Source organism: Coffea arabica, chromosome 7e, assembly GCF_036785885.1.
Source record: "Coffea arabica cultivar ET-39 chromosome 7e, Coffea Arabica ET-39 HiFi, whole genome shotgun sequence".
NCBI lineage: Eukaryota > Viridiplantae > Streptophyta > Magnoliopsida > Gentianales > Rubiaceae > Coffea > Coffea arabica.
In genome coordinates, this window is record NC_092323.1 from 3,517,215 (window position 1) to 3,533,093 (window position 15,879).

The 15,879-nt window shown below is 38.0% G+C and overlaps 3 protein-coding genes and 2 long non-coding RNA genes across 6 annotated transcripts; 2 read left to right on the plus strand and 3 right to left on the minus strand.

Annotated features, from left to right (window-relative positions):
- The first annotated feature begins 426 nt into the window (after positions 1–426).
- LOC140011004 (tubulin alpha chain) lies at positions 427–2,576 on the plus strand. The gene is made up of 4 exons (XM_072058762.1): positions 427–720; positions 828–1,062; positions 1,236–1,601; positions 1,722–2,576. The coding sequence occupies exons 1-4, from the start codon at positions 628–630 to the stop codon at positions 2,375–2,377; spliced, it is 1,350 nt and encodes a 449-aa protein (XP_071914863.1). The 5' UTR covers positions 427–627; the 3' UTR covers positions 2,378–2,576.
- A 1,145-nt stretch (positions 2,577–3,721) lies between these two features.
- Positions 3,722–5,039, minus strand: LOC113697841 (uncharacterized). The gene is made up of 2 exons (XR_003450015.2): positions 4,363–5,039; positions 3,722–3,904 (listed from the first exon to the last, which is right to left on the minus strand). It is a non-coding gene; the product is annotated as an uncharacterized lncRNA (long non-coding RNA).
- A 3,632-nt stretch (positions 5,040–8,671) lies between these two features.
- Positions 8,672–10,794, minus strand: LOC140011160 (small ribosomal subunit protein uS4y-like). The gene is made up of 3 exons (XM_072059662.1): positions 10,628–10,794; positions 9,905–10,286; positions 8,672–9,027 (listed from the first exon to the last, which is right to left on the minus strand). The coding sequence occupies exons 1-3, from the start codon at positions 10,653–10,655 to the stop codon at positions 8,844–8,846; spliced, it is 594 nt and encodes a 197-aa protein (XP_071915763.1). The 5' UTR covers positions 10,656–10,794; the 3' UTR covers positions 8,672–8,843.
- Positions 10,795–12,101: 1,307 nt separating this feature from the next.
- Positions 12,102–14,507, minus strand: LOC140010875 (transcription factor bHLH47-like). 2 transcript variants are annotated; one of them, XM_072058461.1, is made up of 5 exons: positions 14,372–14,507; positions 13,930–14,040; positions 13,437–13,555; positions 12,986–13,113; positions 12,102–12,720 (listed from the first exon to the last, which is right to left on the minus strand). In XM_072058461.1, the coding sequence occupies exons 2-5, from the start codon at positions 13,980–13,982 to the stop codon at positions 12,304–12,306; spliced, it is 717 nt and encodes a 238-aa protein (XP_071914562.1). In that variant the 5' UTR covers positions 13,983–14,040; positions 14,372–14,507; the 3' UTR covers positions 12,102–12,303. The 2 variants fall into 2 exon arrangements, with proteins under 2 accessions (XP_071914562.1, XP_071914563.1); XM_072058462.1 differs by having other exon boundaries at positions 13,930–14,043; positions 14,372–14,501.
- On the plus strand, positions 14,383–14,993 carry LOC140010876 (uncharacterized). Its single transcript, XR_011818038.1, has 2 exons — positions 14,383–14,514; positions 14,665–14,993. It is a non-coding gene; the product is annotated as an uncharacterized lncRNA (long non-coding RNA).
- The last annotated feature ends 886 nt before the right edge of the window (positions 14,994–15,879 follow it).

A 15,879-nucleotide genomic window follows, 5' to 3' on the forward strand; every position in this document is an offset into this window, starting at 1 on the left:
CAATGACTCGAGCGAGCTGAGATTTTGGGCTTCAGATTAGCACAAGACAAAAGGATTTTTCACTTTTCTTCTGTAGGTGATCCTGGACTCGCAGGTTGGCATGCTCAATTCAGGAGGTTTTGAGATTGGATAGGGTGTTGGTTATGAATGCACCGCAGGTTGGCATGCTCAATTCAGAGCCCTTCACATGTAACCGTGTGTAGCCCAGGCCCAAATGCCCCGGAAGTTTAAACTGAAATCTCGGAAGAGCAGATGGCAACGGTCGTAATTCGTCAAGCAATCCGAAACGTCGCCACACCCCCACGCCAGCTGGAAAATCAGTTCAAAATTCAAAATCATTTTGGAGCCGTTCAAACAAAATTGTTTCAGTTTTGCCCCTCGCCTGCTGCCCTAATCTTACCCCGCCATTGGGGCTTGGATTACTCGCTCCAGTCTATATATATAACTCCCTCCCGCATTGCCTCACCACACGACCCCAAGTCCTCTCCTTCTTCTCCTTTCCCAGATCTCGGAGGTCTCTCACTCTTCCGATCCAGAGACGTCTTTGTATACGCCTCTGGTATCTCCATTCCTCCTTTTTCCCTCTCTTCCAAAAATCTCCTATTCATTTCTCAAAACATCGCGAAAATGAGAGAGTGCATCTCCATCCATATTGGTCAGGCCGGTATCCAGGTCGGAAATGCCTGCTGGGAGCTCTACTGCCTCGAGCACGGCATCCAGGTAAATTGCCTTCTATCTAACCTCTTATATTTCAGATCTGCTGTTTCTCTCATTTTTGTTCAAGGAAATGATTCATCTTTGGTTTGATTTTGGGTGTTGTGGAATAGCCTGATGGACAAATGCCGAGCGACCACACCGTCGGCGGCGGAGACGACGCTTTCAACACCTTCTTCAGCGAAACCGGAGCCGGCAAACACGTTCCTCGTGCCGTGTTCGTCGATCTGGAGCCCACTGTCATCGATGAAGTCCGAACCGGCACCTACCGCCAACTCTTCCACCCTGAGCAACTCATCTCCGGCAAAGAAGACGCCGCCAACAACTTCGCCCGTGGCCACTACACAAGTATGTAACGTCATATCTAGTGCCATATATGTCAAACACACGTATCTCGTTTTAGTTTTATCGTTTCATTTCTGCAATCTCTGGATCTGTTTTGAGTTTTAGGCTCTTATTTTATTTTAGTTATTAGACGATTTTCGGGATCTTAATTGTTAGTTCGTAAAATCACGATGTAGTTGGGAAGGAGATCGTTGATCTGTGCCTGGATAGGATTAGGAAGCTTGCGGATAACTGTACCGGGCTTCAGGGATTCCTGGTCTTCCACGCCGTGGGTGGGGGTACCGGATCCGGGTTGGGATCTCTGTTGCTCGAGAGGCTTTCCGTTGATTATGGAAAGAAATCCAAGCTTGGGTTCACCATTTACCCATCTCCCCAGGTCTCCACCGCTGTGGTTGAGCCTTACAACTCTGTTCTCTCTACTCACTCCCTTTTGGAGCACACCGATGTTGCCGTTCTCCTCGACAATGAGGCCATTTATGACATCTGCCGCAAGTCCCTTGACATTGAGAGGCCCACCTACACCAACCTTAACCGCCTCATCTCTCAGGTACTCACTTTTTCTTATTTTAAAATAAAATAAAGACCTTGGTCTGCACTCTCCGTTATTAGTCGTTGTCAAGCAAAATTCGTGTTTCTTATTTATGAAACAAACCTTGTTGTACCTCAGGTGATTTCATCATTGACCGCATCTCTGCGATTTGATGGAGCCTTGAACGTCGATGTGAATGAATTCCAAACTAACTTGGTCCCATACCCAAGAATCCACTTCATGCTTTCCTCCTATGCACCCGTGATATCAGCCGAAAAGGCCTATCATGAGCAGCTCTCCGTTGCGGAGATCACCAACACTGCATTTGAGCCATCCTCAATGATGGTCAAGTGTGATCCCCGCCACGGCAAGTACATGGCCTGCTGCCTGATGTACAGAGGCGATGTGGTGCCTAAGGACGTGAATGCAGCTGTGGCCACCATTAAGACCAAGAGGACCATCCAGTTTGTTGACTGGTGCCCAACTGGGTTCAAATGCGGTATCAACTACCAGCCTCCGACTGTGGTACCTGGTGGAGATTTGGCTAAGGTTCAGAGAGCCGTGTGCATGATCTCCAACTCCACCAGCGTTGCTGAAGTGTTCTCTAGGATTGATCATAAGTTTGATCTCATGTATGCCAAGCGTGCTTTTGTGCATTGGTACGTGGGTGAAGGTATGGAGGAAGGTGAGTTTTCTGAGGCTAGGGAAGACTTGGCTGCTCTGGAGAAGGATTATGAGGAAGTTGGGGCGGAGTCTGCTGAAGGTGAGGAAGATGAGTACGACGATTGAGCACAAGTTTGAGCTCATGTTTGTGGTTGAGGGGTGCTAATGAGTGCTGCTAAATGATTTAGTGTTTTTTTTTTTGTTTTTTTTGGTTCCTTGTTTGTGGGTCAATTAAAAAACCAATGTTCTCATTGGTATGAACAAATTGCCGTGTTGATTTTGGCTCATTCTTAAATCTGGATTTGGTACTTTCTATTTTGGTTTACTGTGTTTCACTGTTGTTTTGTTCTTGAATTTCTATTGAGCTTGATTAGTAGTAATTGGCCTGTTCTTTTTACTTCTTTCTTCTGTTCATCGTAGTCATTTCGGTATATATATATTAGCTATGTCAATTCAACATGCTGATTTCAAGAACATAATTCATAAAGCTTTTTAATGACAGTTTACTGGTGCCACAATTTTTGAGTTGTGTTCATTTTACTCAAAAAACTTGAGTTGTGTTCATTTTACTCAAAAAACTTGAGTTTACTCGAAATTTTTGAGAACGGGTTTTGGAATTTACGAGCCAGTGCGCGGGTCAATTACTTCAATTTTAGAACTTAATAAACAACAGCTTGCGTAGAGATTTATATAACGAAAGTTACATATATTTGGTGAGGAAAGAAAATTCATATTATATCTGGGAGAGAAATTTTTTTAGTTTTACAAGCAAAAAGATCAACATAAGTAGGAGACAGAAGAGTTGAAGTTGCACTTGCACTTGGGTTTTTTATGAATATTTGTTGAGTCGGAAGTGTACAAGAAGAGATGATTATAATTCAACACCCATAAGAAGAATAAGAGCAAAGCAGATCTCGGAAGATCCAGCCGTAATTTTCAAGCAAAATGTTGGGTATCTGCAATTAGGTAGCTAATTATGACAGCGAAGATGGGAAACACGCTGAGCTCTTCTTCTTCTAGCTGTTGGAATGAATTGGTTGCAACAATGAGAGGGGAAGCCCTGCCGCGGGCATCATACACTCAATGTCAATGTGGTGGCTATAAGTAGAAAAGCAAAAAGGACTCGATATCTCCTTAAGCGTTACGTTTGCTGCAAAATGTATGTGGCAAGAGTGTATATTTTTTTTATTAGCAGTGGTGTATTTTTTTGATGAAAATTTTGAGGTTGTGGCAGAATAATTTCAAATCCAAAGATGGAAGAAAATACAATAATGCCAGCACCCGCATGGGCACTGCTGGCAGAGCATATATATTAGGTATAATACTCTACTTGTTACCACCATTACTCAAAAAAAGAAATGAGTGTTACCGCAGGCAGCCTTTCGCTTTCTCAAGATTTGACGAAACTGCCTTCCGTTTCACTTAATCTTGCTTTCCTTCATTAGGAGTGCATTGAAATTTACGGCAAAATTATTGAAGCAGAGAACTAATATTTAAAACTGTACAATAGCAATAGTAGCATCATTCAGTTTAAAACCAAAACTGTACAGATAGTAAATAACCTCTCTACTGCCTATTACATTTACATACACAATCACCTCTCTCTCTCTCTCTCTCCTTCCACCACCAACCGCCTGAGTGTATCGATTGAACCTACGAAATTCCGTGAAATGCGTCAATTCTCCATAGAAGAGCACAAAATCATCATTGATTTACTCAAGATAAGACAAGAAAAAAAGATTATGCTAGCTAGCTAGCAGCTGGGGATGTTTGAAGAAATGTTGGGCCTCTTCTCAGGAGGAGTTAAGAAGAGATTATTGAGTTTTTATTTAAACCTTCTTGATGATGATTAGTTAAAGGGAAGCTAGAAAGTAATGATTAACCTGACATTCATTAATTAATCAATTGAAAATTCAAGCAGGCTATTGGTCCAGATCATTAGATGGTGAAAGCAACCCGCGAAACCGCGGATTCCTCCAAGGTTTTGGTTTTCTGTCTAAAAAAATCTTATGTGAAAAGAACAAGAAATTGTCAGATAAAACAAACGATTAAGATGAGGCAGAGGAGGGTGAAACAAAATCAGGCACCAAAGTCAGGGAAAGAAAACAAACCTTACCAGACATCATAAAGCTAAAGTTTTGATTTAGTCAGCAGCCTGGACGGACGGCAGAAGTACTATTGTTTCCAGTACTGAGAGGTGAAGCCGGCAAGGCTGCTGGCCGCTTCGACAGCTCCATCACAACGCCAACCTCGTGCTTATTATTATTATTATTATCATCATCAGAACAACCAAACAGGTTAAGAAGCACATCCGCATGAATGTCCTCTCCTATGTGGGAATCCTCATCTCTGATCCTCCTTATCTGGCTATGCAGCAAACTGAATCCGTCTCCAACGTTGTTTCTGGATGTGGTGGTGGTGGTGGTCGTCCCGTACCTATTACTACTACTACTGCTACTACTATGACTCCCTGCTATATGATTATATATTCTATTTTTGGTTATGGGAAGCAGAACTGATCTAGGCGAACAGTCCATCTCCTCCGACGATGAACCCACGCCCTCCTGACCTGCGTCCACCAACTCTCCTCCAACACGGCAAACCGTCCTCTTGACCATCATCATCCTCTTCTCATGAATATATATATTTACTAGTCCTTAACTCTGATCAATATTACTGCATAAATAGTTAAAAGCAAATATTCGGCATGCACGGCAACGCTCTCACAAGCAACAAAACTATGCCGCTCTTCTGATGTCACCCCTGCTCCTGCCTTCTTCTTCTCTTCCAGTCTCTGATATATATATATATATATATATATATATATATGTGTGTGTGTGTATTTAAGTGTATCTTACGCAACACTGACGTACCTAATGTGTTTATATATGTAGGGATAATTTCTGAAACCTCCCCTGAGGTTTCTAAATATTTCACTTAGTTCACTTGAAGTTTTAAAAATTACACTTACCTCCCTTGATTTGACACTTTGGTAACCAAACCTTAAAATAAGGTCAAAAATTTAATGAATACCTTAATATGCCCTTATCTTATAAAGTTCAATTCATTCTTCTAAATAGTTGTAAAGTAATTTGACACAATTATTTAAAAAAAAAAAGAGCATCAAATATATATATTTTTTATAGTGCTTTATTGGGAATATAGATTATTTTTAAGATAGAGAAGAAAGTATTATTTTGTGTTTTTTATGTTTATGGACTATTTTTTAAAAATAAAAGTTTATGTAGTAGTTTAGTAATGGAACTACCATAGTTTGGTAGTGATTTTTGGCCATTTATTTTTAATTATTGTTGATTTATTCTTGATTTTGATACAAAAAAAAAGAGCTAAAAAAAATGGATGATATAAAAAGTCATCAAAAAAATTACTGGTTTAACGTTTAATCTAAATAAATTTAGCGACAACGTTGATAGTTCTTCTATACTTCTAATGAAATATAAGAGAAATGAATAAGAAGAAAAAAAGAAAAAAATTATGAAATCCATCCATTGTATAAACATGGCAACAAGAGAGTTTTATTAAAATATTAAGATTAGTATTGTCATTTTAAATGGATAAGAGAGGTAGGTGTAATTTTTGACACCTTAAGGGAGCCACGTGCAGTTATCAAAAATCTTATGGGAGGTTTCTAGAATTATCCTATATATATATATATATATATATATATATATATATATATATATATATGATAGAAGGGTATGTCTCGAATAGAAGGAGCTTTAAAGGTTGAATCGAAGCAATTTGTGTAATTCTTATTGTTACTCGTGTACAATTTTAATAAAATCCTCAATTTAGTTGTTTAAGTTGATCAATTTAAATTCACATCCAAATTGTTAGTATATTAGAAGTTACAAAAATTACATGTACTAATTTAAAATTATACTACAAAACTGGAACTCCTGAGGCTGCTGTTAACTGTTAGGTGTGAGGGAGGGGACGTGTGGGTTAGGTGGAGGAATACCAAATAGCGGCGTTGTTCGGATGCATGTGCGTGTGTATGCGGTGTTGATGGTGTTTACTTGCGGAGGATGGTCCGCTCGATGCCATTACTATTCATATGATTTTTGGTCAGTATTATGCTCTGCATGTTCCTTCGCTCGGCCAAGTGTCTCGGACGGTTAAAAAAGCATCTTCATACATCACGTGTTTGCGTCGCATGGGGAAATTTAATACTACTGATATTATCAAGACTAGCAAAGGAGTACTTGAAGCTGGACTTAAGACAAAGAGTTTGGATTGAGTTCGAATTTGTTTTTATTTTGCATTACTTGAATTCGAACTCGAACTCATGCTTATCAACAACAATCGAACTTATTACGAGTTTAATTGAGCTTAATCAAATCTAAGAAATATAAATTTATATTTTATATAATTTTAAATAAGAGATAAAATAGACACTTCATCTTAATAAATAAAAAATTCAAAAAAAATACTATGTAAACTTCGAATAGCTCAATTAACCGCCATATCTTTCTCATTTCACATATTAAATTTGAGCGCGATTTGTCAAATAGTTTGAAATGCTCAAACTCAAACTCGAATTCAGGCAAATACGAATTCGAACTCAAATTTTGATCGAATAAACTCTTAAACTACTCGATCAAGTTCGACTTGTTTGTATTCCTAATAAAAAACTACATGGTTTCGAGTATTTTGTCTATATCAATGACAAGACCTGTGCATTTTAGAAAGTGAAAAAAATATTAAGCCATAAATAGATGAAATTAATAATTTTGGATTTTGATATTTGTCAAACACTAACAGTTGCAAATGCTCTCCTTGCATCTGAAATCGAAAACATTTTATTCAAGTAAAAAGCAGAAGCTATTTTCAACTCCAGAAACTTCTGCAATTGAGGACACTCACTGATCCATGCGTTTTTTTTTTCTAAACGATCCATGCGGTTAAGCACCAGGTCTGTTTAGATATTACTACTAGTAGTTAAAAAAAAGGTATTAATTTAGTCAGGCACTAATGGCTATGTACCGTGTGATATTGATACCCCATAATATATTTGATGTGTAGGGGGCCTTGGGATGTTCCTTGACGTACGTGTACAATAAGACAAGCCCCATCCATTTTATTTTTTGAAATTAGTAAATCACGATTCTCACGTGCCCCTTGGGATAGCACTTAGCAGCGCGACAAGGAGAGGATTAGGAAGTACTCAGTCCACGTGGCACGAAATTAAGAGCGCGAGGGATCGTGGCCAGCGAGCCTAATCTCAATTCTCATGCATTCACCCTTGGAAGAGTATTGGACAGTGAGTGGACACCCTTCCCGTTTGGGTTAGGACTTGGGAGTCTCAGAAGAGACCATTAGTGGCCTGCGTGAAATATTAAGCTGGATTAGGCTTCAACTTCTTCTCTCAATTTCAAGAGACGCAGACATCTGTAGGAGATGGGCCTATATTTTGGGCTGGGTCCTGGGAGGGTAGGAGTTTGTAGTCTTCACATTACACGTGTTAAACTCACATATCATCGTATCACAAAGTCATCGCCGTACGCCAACCAACGTGAGTTGCCACATCGGGTATTTATCGCATGTCAACGTCCTCATAGGACTCAAACAAGACCCGCGCCATTCATTTTTTTATTTATTTTTGTGAATGGAGGATATCTATATGTGATAGCTCGTACTTACCCTATCTCATACTCAACTGGGTTAAAGGAGACCAGAGGAGGAAGAATTTACCTCTAGACCAAGAAAAGCATTATTGTACGGTTTTCAAATTTTTATTGCAATGCAAAAACTTAAACCTCCTCTAATTCACAGTTAAACTCGCTCTTATAGAAACAAACATAAACATATGCTACTTATGCAAAATGTGAATTTTAAATTTAAAATTGAATTACATGACACACATTCACACCCATTTGTATATATATATATATATATATATATATATATATATATATATATTATCGGAGCATAAAAATATATTGCCCATAAATAAATGGAGTACATAATTTAACCAAAAAACTGTCCCTTGGATTTATCTTGCGCCCTTTCAGAAAAGCCGTTTTTCTCTCAACACAGATACGAACGTACATGAGAAAACTCCTTACTTATCTACTCAAGGATTCCTTTTCTGCTAGTTCACCATTATTTCAAAAAGTGTATTGCTACACCATTAGAAATCGAATTCGAGTTCTAATTCCAGGCTTCGCTTGATTTGCTTTTGTTGATGAATACTGAAAAAGTTTCTCCTTCGCGGGAGGGAAGCCTGGGAGAGGGAGTTGGAATACCTAATATCTGATCACCTTTCAGGACGAGAAAAACAAGCTGCACGCTTAAAAGTTAAAAGACCCATAACTGAAGATGAAACGCAGAAACAACGAGACATACACCTAAAAAAAATGAAAAGGTAGGGTGGAAAAGCACCCACTCCAGCCTGGATCACACTGAATGAATCGATAGCATAACCACAATAATAATAATCCACGTTACTAAGAAGCAAAACTAGATTCTGAAAAATCTAATAAGACAAAATTCCAAATAGCAGTCAGATGTAAATGTAATGGCTATCTTCTGGAGGGTAAAAGAAAGAAGGCATCTAACACGAAATGGCTCACTCTTCATCTTCTTCATCACCATCACCACCAGCAGCTTTCTTTGCAGCTGCCTTCTGGTTCTTACGCTTGACTCTTCCAGCACGCCCGCCACCAAATGGACTGGTGATTGAAAAGTCAATGTGCTTCTGGGAATCAACTCTCACCAAAAATGAAGGAACATTAACTACCTGCCTTCCAACCCTGACAGAATTAAACGAATCAGTATGTAGCATTTTACCATATGCTTCCTAATAATGCAAGTCTATAACCCAAAAATCCAGGAGCCTTGAGCAAATTTGTAAAACCAAAAGACACAAAATTAAAACACTGATATTGAACTTACGCAAATTTATAAACCAAAAGAGGCATATTTGAGTTCCTGAATCTTCCATTGTCAATTTTATACAGGCCAAGTTAGACAAACTGCTTTTGGATTAGCTTTTCAGTCACAGAAAAAGCAACCTCAACAAGGAGCACCTAGTCTAACCTCTAATATGAAGAAATTAACTGAACTAGACCAAAAAGAACCTCCATGCATGATTATCCACACACACAACCTCAGATTACAAAAGCACTGTACATTTATGGTACAATAGTTCGACAAGGTTAACTTAATTCATTTTGGAAAATTTTCTTTCAGGTGTTCAGCAATCCTTGCTCCATACCTTTCCAATAGAACTGACTTCATGAGCATGTGGCAGGCTCAGAACTCTCAAACCTTATAATTATCCATCATTCTGGAGATATAATTATTACCCAAAATGTCTTATTATATATCCAAATTGCCCACAAGCAGAAGCACTGAAGGATAACAAGTGTATATAGCAATGCAAAGGGCATTAGCATTCTTTTATACCTCATAAATCAAAAACTCATTAGAAGCATTTCTCATTAACTAAAGTCTTTCCAAAATCACTGAGCAATATCAAATAAGCCTTTCCAACTTCTGGATTCACATGTGAAGGTACAAAAGACACCTAAGCAACATTAAGGCAATCTTCCAGCATCGATAGTCAAATGAAGAGATATAAAACACACTTATCCAATTTGACGAAGTACTCGTGAGCTGTGTATATACCTGATGTGCCTCTGTCTAATGAGCACGCGAGCATGGTGAATTGACTTGGCCATGCCTGTCTTGAAGACGAGTGTTTGCAGGCGGCGTTCAAGAAAGTTCTCCACAGTCAGAGCCAAGACATAATCGAGCTTGTTTTGACTCTCTTCCAAAAGTCCATACCTGTTCATCCTGCGCAAGAGGGCTTCACCCTCAAAGATACGACGAGGGTCTTTCTCATCAAGAGTTAGAAGCATTCTAGCATTATTACGAATACGGCTCAATGCATACTGGACCCTCCAAAGCTCCCTCTTGCATCTGAGTCCATATTCTCCAACAAGCCTCAACTCAGCATCCAAACGCTCCTTCTCATATGGACGCCGAGGCTTTTTGAAGGTCTTCCCATCTAAGATACGAGGGGAGAAATATGTATCCTATTAAACAAATCTGAAAAACAATCCACTCCAAATGAACTAAGCAGAAAAGATTAATCCAATAAAAAATATCTCAAAAATTGCATCACTCAAAAGCTATGCAGACAAGAACCACATTGAACAGCATCAGTAAAATAAAAAAACCCAAAAAAATTCGCAGAATAAGAGAGAAAGGGTCATACGTATCATATATCAAGATATGATCTAGTTAAGAGAAGTGCTATACAAGCATAGGGCAGATCACAGTTATGAAACGCATCAATAACATGCGCGATCAAAAAGAAAGAGAGTTCGGTACAGTGAGAGATCATACAGTTGCGATAGAAACTGACGTGAACCATGGCTGCTACTGGGCCGGGGGATTGCTCGCCGTCGTCAGTGGCAGTGGAAGTGAAACCGAGGAAGACACAGCCAGACAACTCTGCTATTGGTTGGATTCCTCGTTATATATTTCAGTATTCACTTCGGAGGCCAATCCCACAAACCCTAGCATAAAGCTGAAAGATTTCCTGGCTTATTTTATTTTAGGCCTATTGGGCTGCAGCCCATGTCACCAAGCCCGATCCATAATAATACAATTTTGTACTGGCTGTTAACAGTGTAGGAACTATTAATTATCAGAATAAACTACAACATGGCTTGGCCCATCTTATTATCTGGTTTTTGAAATGGTAAAATATTTTGTCTCATAAATGCAATTCGAAATCAACTGTTGAGACATTAACTAGTGAACTACTAATGCACTTTTTTTTCCTTGTAAGAAAACCATAATGTATTTGTTCTGGTTTTCCATTAAACTTTTGCCCATAAACTTTTCCCTTATAGGCAAAGTCTTCATTTTTTTTGTTGTGCAAAACAAAGTCTTCATTCGAATAAAAAAAAAAAAATTATCGATGTGAAACATGCTATGGTAAGCTACATTTTTTTTTTCAAGGGATCGTCTGTGTACCGTAACCTTTGCAAGTTTGCACATGTTTCTTTAAACTATATATTGATCATGTTTAATTTTTAGTGTCTCAATATACATCTTAGCTGTGTAAACAATTAAGCAAAGGCGTGTAGAACACAACAATACATTTGTTCCCCTGAGGGGAAGGAGATGACACTACAATATTAGCACTACAATATTTTTATTGTAGTACTACAAATCTAATGTCAACTCCTAGTTCTTGATAAATTTCTTTTTTCCAGCTCAGAGTAGGGAAATGATATTAGCACTCCTTAAAAAATCAAAAGCACTCCTTACACTGTATCTAATGTAAAAGAGGGGAAGGAGCGCTTAAGGTTTTTTGAAGGATCATTTCTTGAAGAGTTTGGTGGTGGTAAGGCTAAAATAACATGAAAATAACATTTTCATATAAACAAGTAGTCTTCAATCCCACCCAAAAAACAAAAAAAAAAGATGATACGAAGAAGGTATATTTTTTGTACATTATCGATGTGAAACATGCTATGGTAAGCTACATTTTCATTCAATATCATATTTATGCATGAATTGTGAAAATGTCACTACTGTTAGTTGTTGATAACTTCGTACCGTCCTACTTAATTCAATGAAAACGGGAACGACCTTTTTTTTAAACAAAGGGTAGCTATCTTCCAGTATTACTTAGTTTAACAGAGAATATCCCCAATATCATGTAATCCTCTAGGCTTACCGCCCACCAAATTCTTCAGCTCGAATAGACCAGGTGCAATATCATTAACCTTTTATTTTTTGTTTTGAGTGCACATTTTGATCATCTAAGATCAACCTCGCTAGAATTTTCATCTGTTATTGTGTACAGTTTTACTCACAAAACATGGCATTCCACACATCTATTATGGCAGACTAAGATTCAGATCCATTACAGACAGGCTTACAACTTACAAAAAGATCGTCTCAGACATAGAATTCAAGAAACATCAGTATTTACAATGAGACATGCTACTCACTACTAATTAAGTTCCAGATCTCAGCTGCCGCTGGTGCCAGAGCTAACACTATCACTACTGAGTAATCTCACGTCCATTTAGCTGTTCGTCAAGTATTTGAGATGGCCATGAATCTGAAGGTGATGGATAGCGAGGACGCGGTTTCTTCACATTGGAGAGAGAAGCATTGCATTGAAAATCTTCCGCTGTATCATTTTGGGATCCTTTGTGGTAAATAGGAGAATCATGATGTAAAGGCACAACAAAGATGGGAGCAACAACCGAAGATGATAGTAGTTGGTGATCAGTGGAAGGCAGTCTCAAACTATCTTCTTGCAGTTCTGAAGCAGCAATGGGGCTTTGTGAAGGCCAAATATTTAAGTTCACTGACGACTGGGATTGAGTCCTCTCTGTGATCTCACTCTGAAGCTTCTCCACCTGAGATTTGAGAGCGGAGTTTTCTTCAATGAGCTCATTCTTCTCAACAGCGACCTGTTTGGTAATCATGAAACATTAACTTCATCAAACAAATATGATTGCCATCTGGAATCCCCACGTTGCCATTCACAAACACAGTAGAAATAAAAAAAAAATTTTGCTCAAAAAATTTATCATGGTGCTTAAAAGTAACCAAGAAAGCAATACAAATTCATAAGCGTGCAAGATTAACTCAGTCATCGAATTGCATCAGTTCTGTAAAGTGAATAGAAATGGATTTCAGATTAAGCAAAAGCAAGCTCAGTTTGAAGGAGCTCACATAATGAGATTCGGATAAAAGAGCAGCATTATCCTTTTTGAGACTGTAAACCTGAGCAAGTAGATCCTTAAGCAGTCGAATGGTATCATTCACAATGCAGGCCTTTCCACTGGACAGCTGAGCTGGTTCTGCATAAAAAGACAGGAACCTGTAATTAAAGGGAAGTTGAGAATCCTAGTAAGTTTGTAATGAAGAAACTAACATAGCCAAATAGTATTTGGCTCCAAATTATTTGTTTGCGTCACAAACACAATTTCTAACACAGATTTTTATCTTCCTAATCATCTTTTTATCTCACATATGTCACATCACAAAAAGTGCTACAGTAATTATTCCAAATAATATTTCAAATAATCTCCTATCCAAACACAATCAAAGACGTCGGTTATGCTATACACCAAGCACAACATTACAGAATTTAGACCTAAGACAGGAGGAAGGAGAATTATACCAATAGCTTTCCTGAGCTCTACAAATAGGACGTTCATGTGGTCACGTTTCTTCTTCTCCCTCTCTGCTTTATGAATTCTTTTAGAAGGTTTTCCCTGCTTCTTTTTGCTGGAGGAATGCCTGATGCAAATTGTTTCAAGAAAGATCCACAAAAATGAGGTCAACAGGTTCCACATCCTCGCAGAAAGATAACAGTCACTTGGATTCTGAATGACAATTGCATAAATATCGGGGAACCTCATAATATTATGCTTACGGTTCCATAGAATGCAATTGTCACAGTAAAAATGCACCTTCTCTGGTGCAACTCAACAAGCTTTCCCAGATCTATGTCAAGGCATCCCAATCATACTAAGCAATGCTATTTCTGACTCAAGAACTAAGGTGGAAAAAGGACTCATGATACAAAAAGCTAATGATTGCCCCAAAAAATTTGACGGGGTAGGTAGTTAAATCATACATAAATGAGAACAAAAGTGCTAAAGGAAACAAACCTATGGACTGCATTGCCCTCGTCACCGTCTGGAATAGCAGTTTCTGAAGCCATACTCTGGTCTCTAGGTCACTTAAACCCAATTCAATAGCCTTTAACCTTTTTTTATAACCTGCTATAAACCCAAACAATACAGAAGCAAAAAAAAAAAACCAAGATAATGCAGCAGAAAACAGAAACAAGAGCAAAAACTTCAACTAAGTAACAGAAAAAATAAGTATAGGGAAAGTCAGCCGATGCATAAGTAATTACTATAAACAGGTTTCAGTCTTTAGAAGTATTAAAGTATAATTGATAATAAACACGGCAAATATAAAAAATTACATTTTTTCTAAAAGTCGTCGGATCATGGGAAAAGATAAAAAAAAAAAAAAAAAAGAAAGAAAATGAAAGAATAGTTGAACGTAGGTTTTAATTTCATCGGACAAACAGCACACACGTACCTTGTGGTTGAGTGGAGAATGAAAGAGAGAGGGCAAGCAAATTATTGGCGGAGTTGCACGGTAGAAACAGGGGATGGAGTCGCCTCTCCACGCGACGGCGTGTGGCTGCCACCTTCATCTTACATGCGGTCCAACCCGACCACGTAAGCTTTGTCTCAATTGTCTTTGACGATGATGGCCGTGCTACTTGTCTTGTTTATAAGTTTTTCCTTCATGAGTTTAATTTTGACGAAATGATTTACATATTTCACACCAAGTCAAGTTCGAATGATCAGATGAACTCTTTTGTGCAGGAGTAATTGATTAATCTCACTTGGCACGGCAAGCCTCTTCTCCTGTTGATGTGAATAGACTCAATAGAGTTGAAGCCGACCGTATAATTTTGCAAGGTCAATCTTTTCGAGCATTGATTCAGTTCACTATGGAGAATTTTAATTGTTGCAATGAACTGCATTCATCAAGCCCCTGTAAATATCAACCTTCGACTTTTGCTCTGTGTGTTTGAAGTGATTTGATAACATCATATCAATTAAGTCTTTTCTATATATTGACGCTGTATGCATCGTTGAGATGCGTTTTGATTGGACATGATATCCATGTATAAAACCCTTGTCAACAGAAACGGTGTAACTTGTAAAAACTCCAAACTAAAATTTTTCCAAAAAAACATGTTTGGATACTAAATTTTTTAACAAAAATTTTTCGTTTGCATCATAAACACATTTTTCAATTGACATTTTTATATTCTCAATCACTTTTTTATCTCACATACACAAAAAAGTGCTACAGTAATTATTCCAAATAATTATTTGAAATAATGCTCCATCCAAACAAAACCATGGAACATTCTTGCATCAAATTAATTCCTCAAAAAGACATGCTTTTCATTAATTAGTGTATTTTGTTGCGAGACGATAACGGTTGCATCTCACATTCTAAAAGAAGGGAAAGGACTAAAGAGACCAAAGATAATTTGAAAGAAACTGAACCATCACCGGACCCATCTGAATTTTTTAAACAGAGCTACTTAGTGTAGCAATTGGTGAATCTTGACCTCCCACTTCCATCAAGTTTTTAATGTTTTGATGGTGCCATCAGGCCAAAGGCTGGTTTCTCATTAATTAGTGTATGTTTTCACACAAAAGAAGAGAATAGTACAGAAAATGAGATTCAATAATTAAATGGGCGCCACAGATTGAATAGACACGATTATACTTTTTTTTTTTTTATCGATACGATAGAATTCCTATAACCTAAACTAACCCATTCTAGGGGGAAGGGGAGAGGAAAGGGACTCGATGTGAGTAGAAATTCCATCGAAACTGGTCAATGAAAATCGTCACATATTATGATAATTTTTGTAGGAGGCAAGGTTCGAACCTTGATACGATTGTACATTTGCCATTCATGATGGATAATCAGGAGAGGCTGGCACAAATTTTTTTTTTTTTTTTTTTGGGGATTTGGGTCTGCAATATTTGCAGGCAAATGAAGCAGTCTTGCTAAAC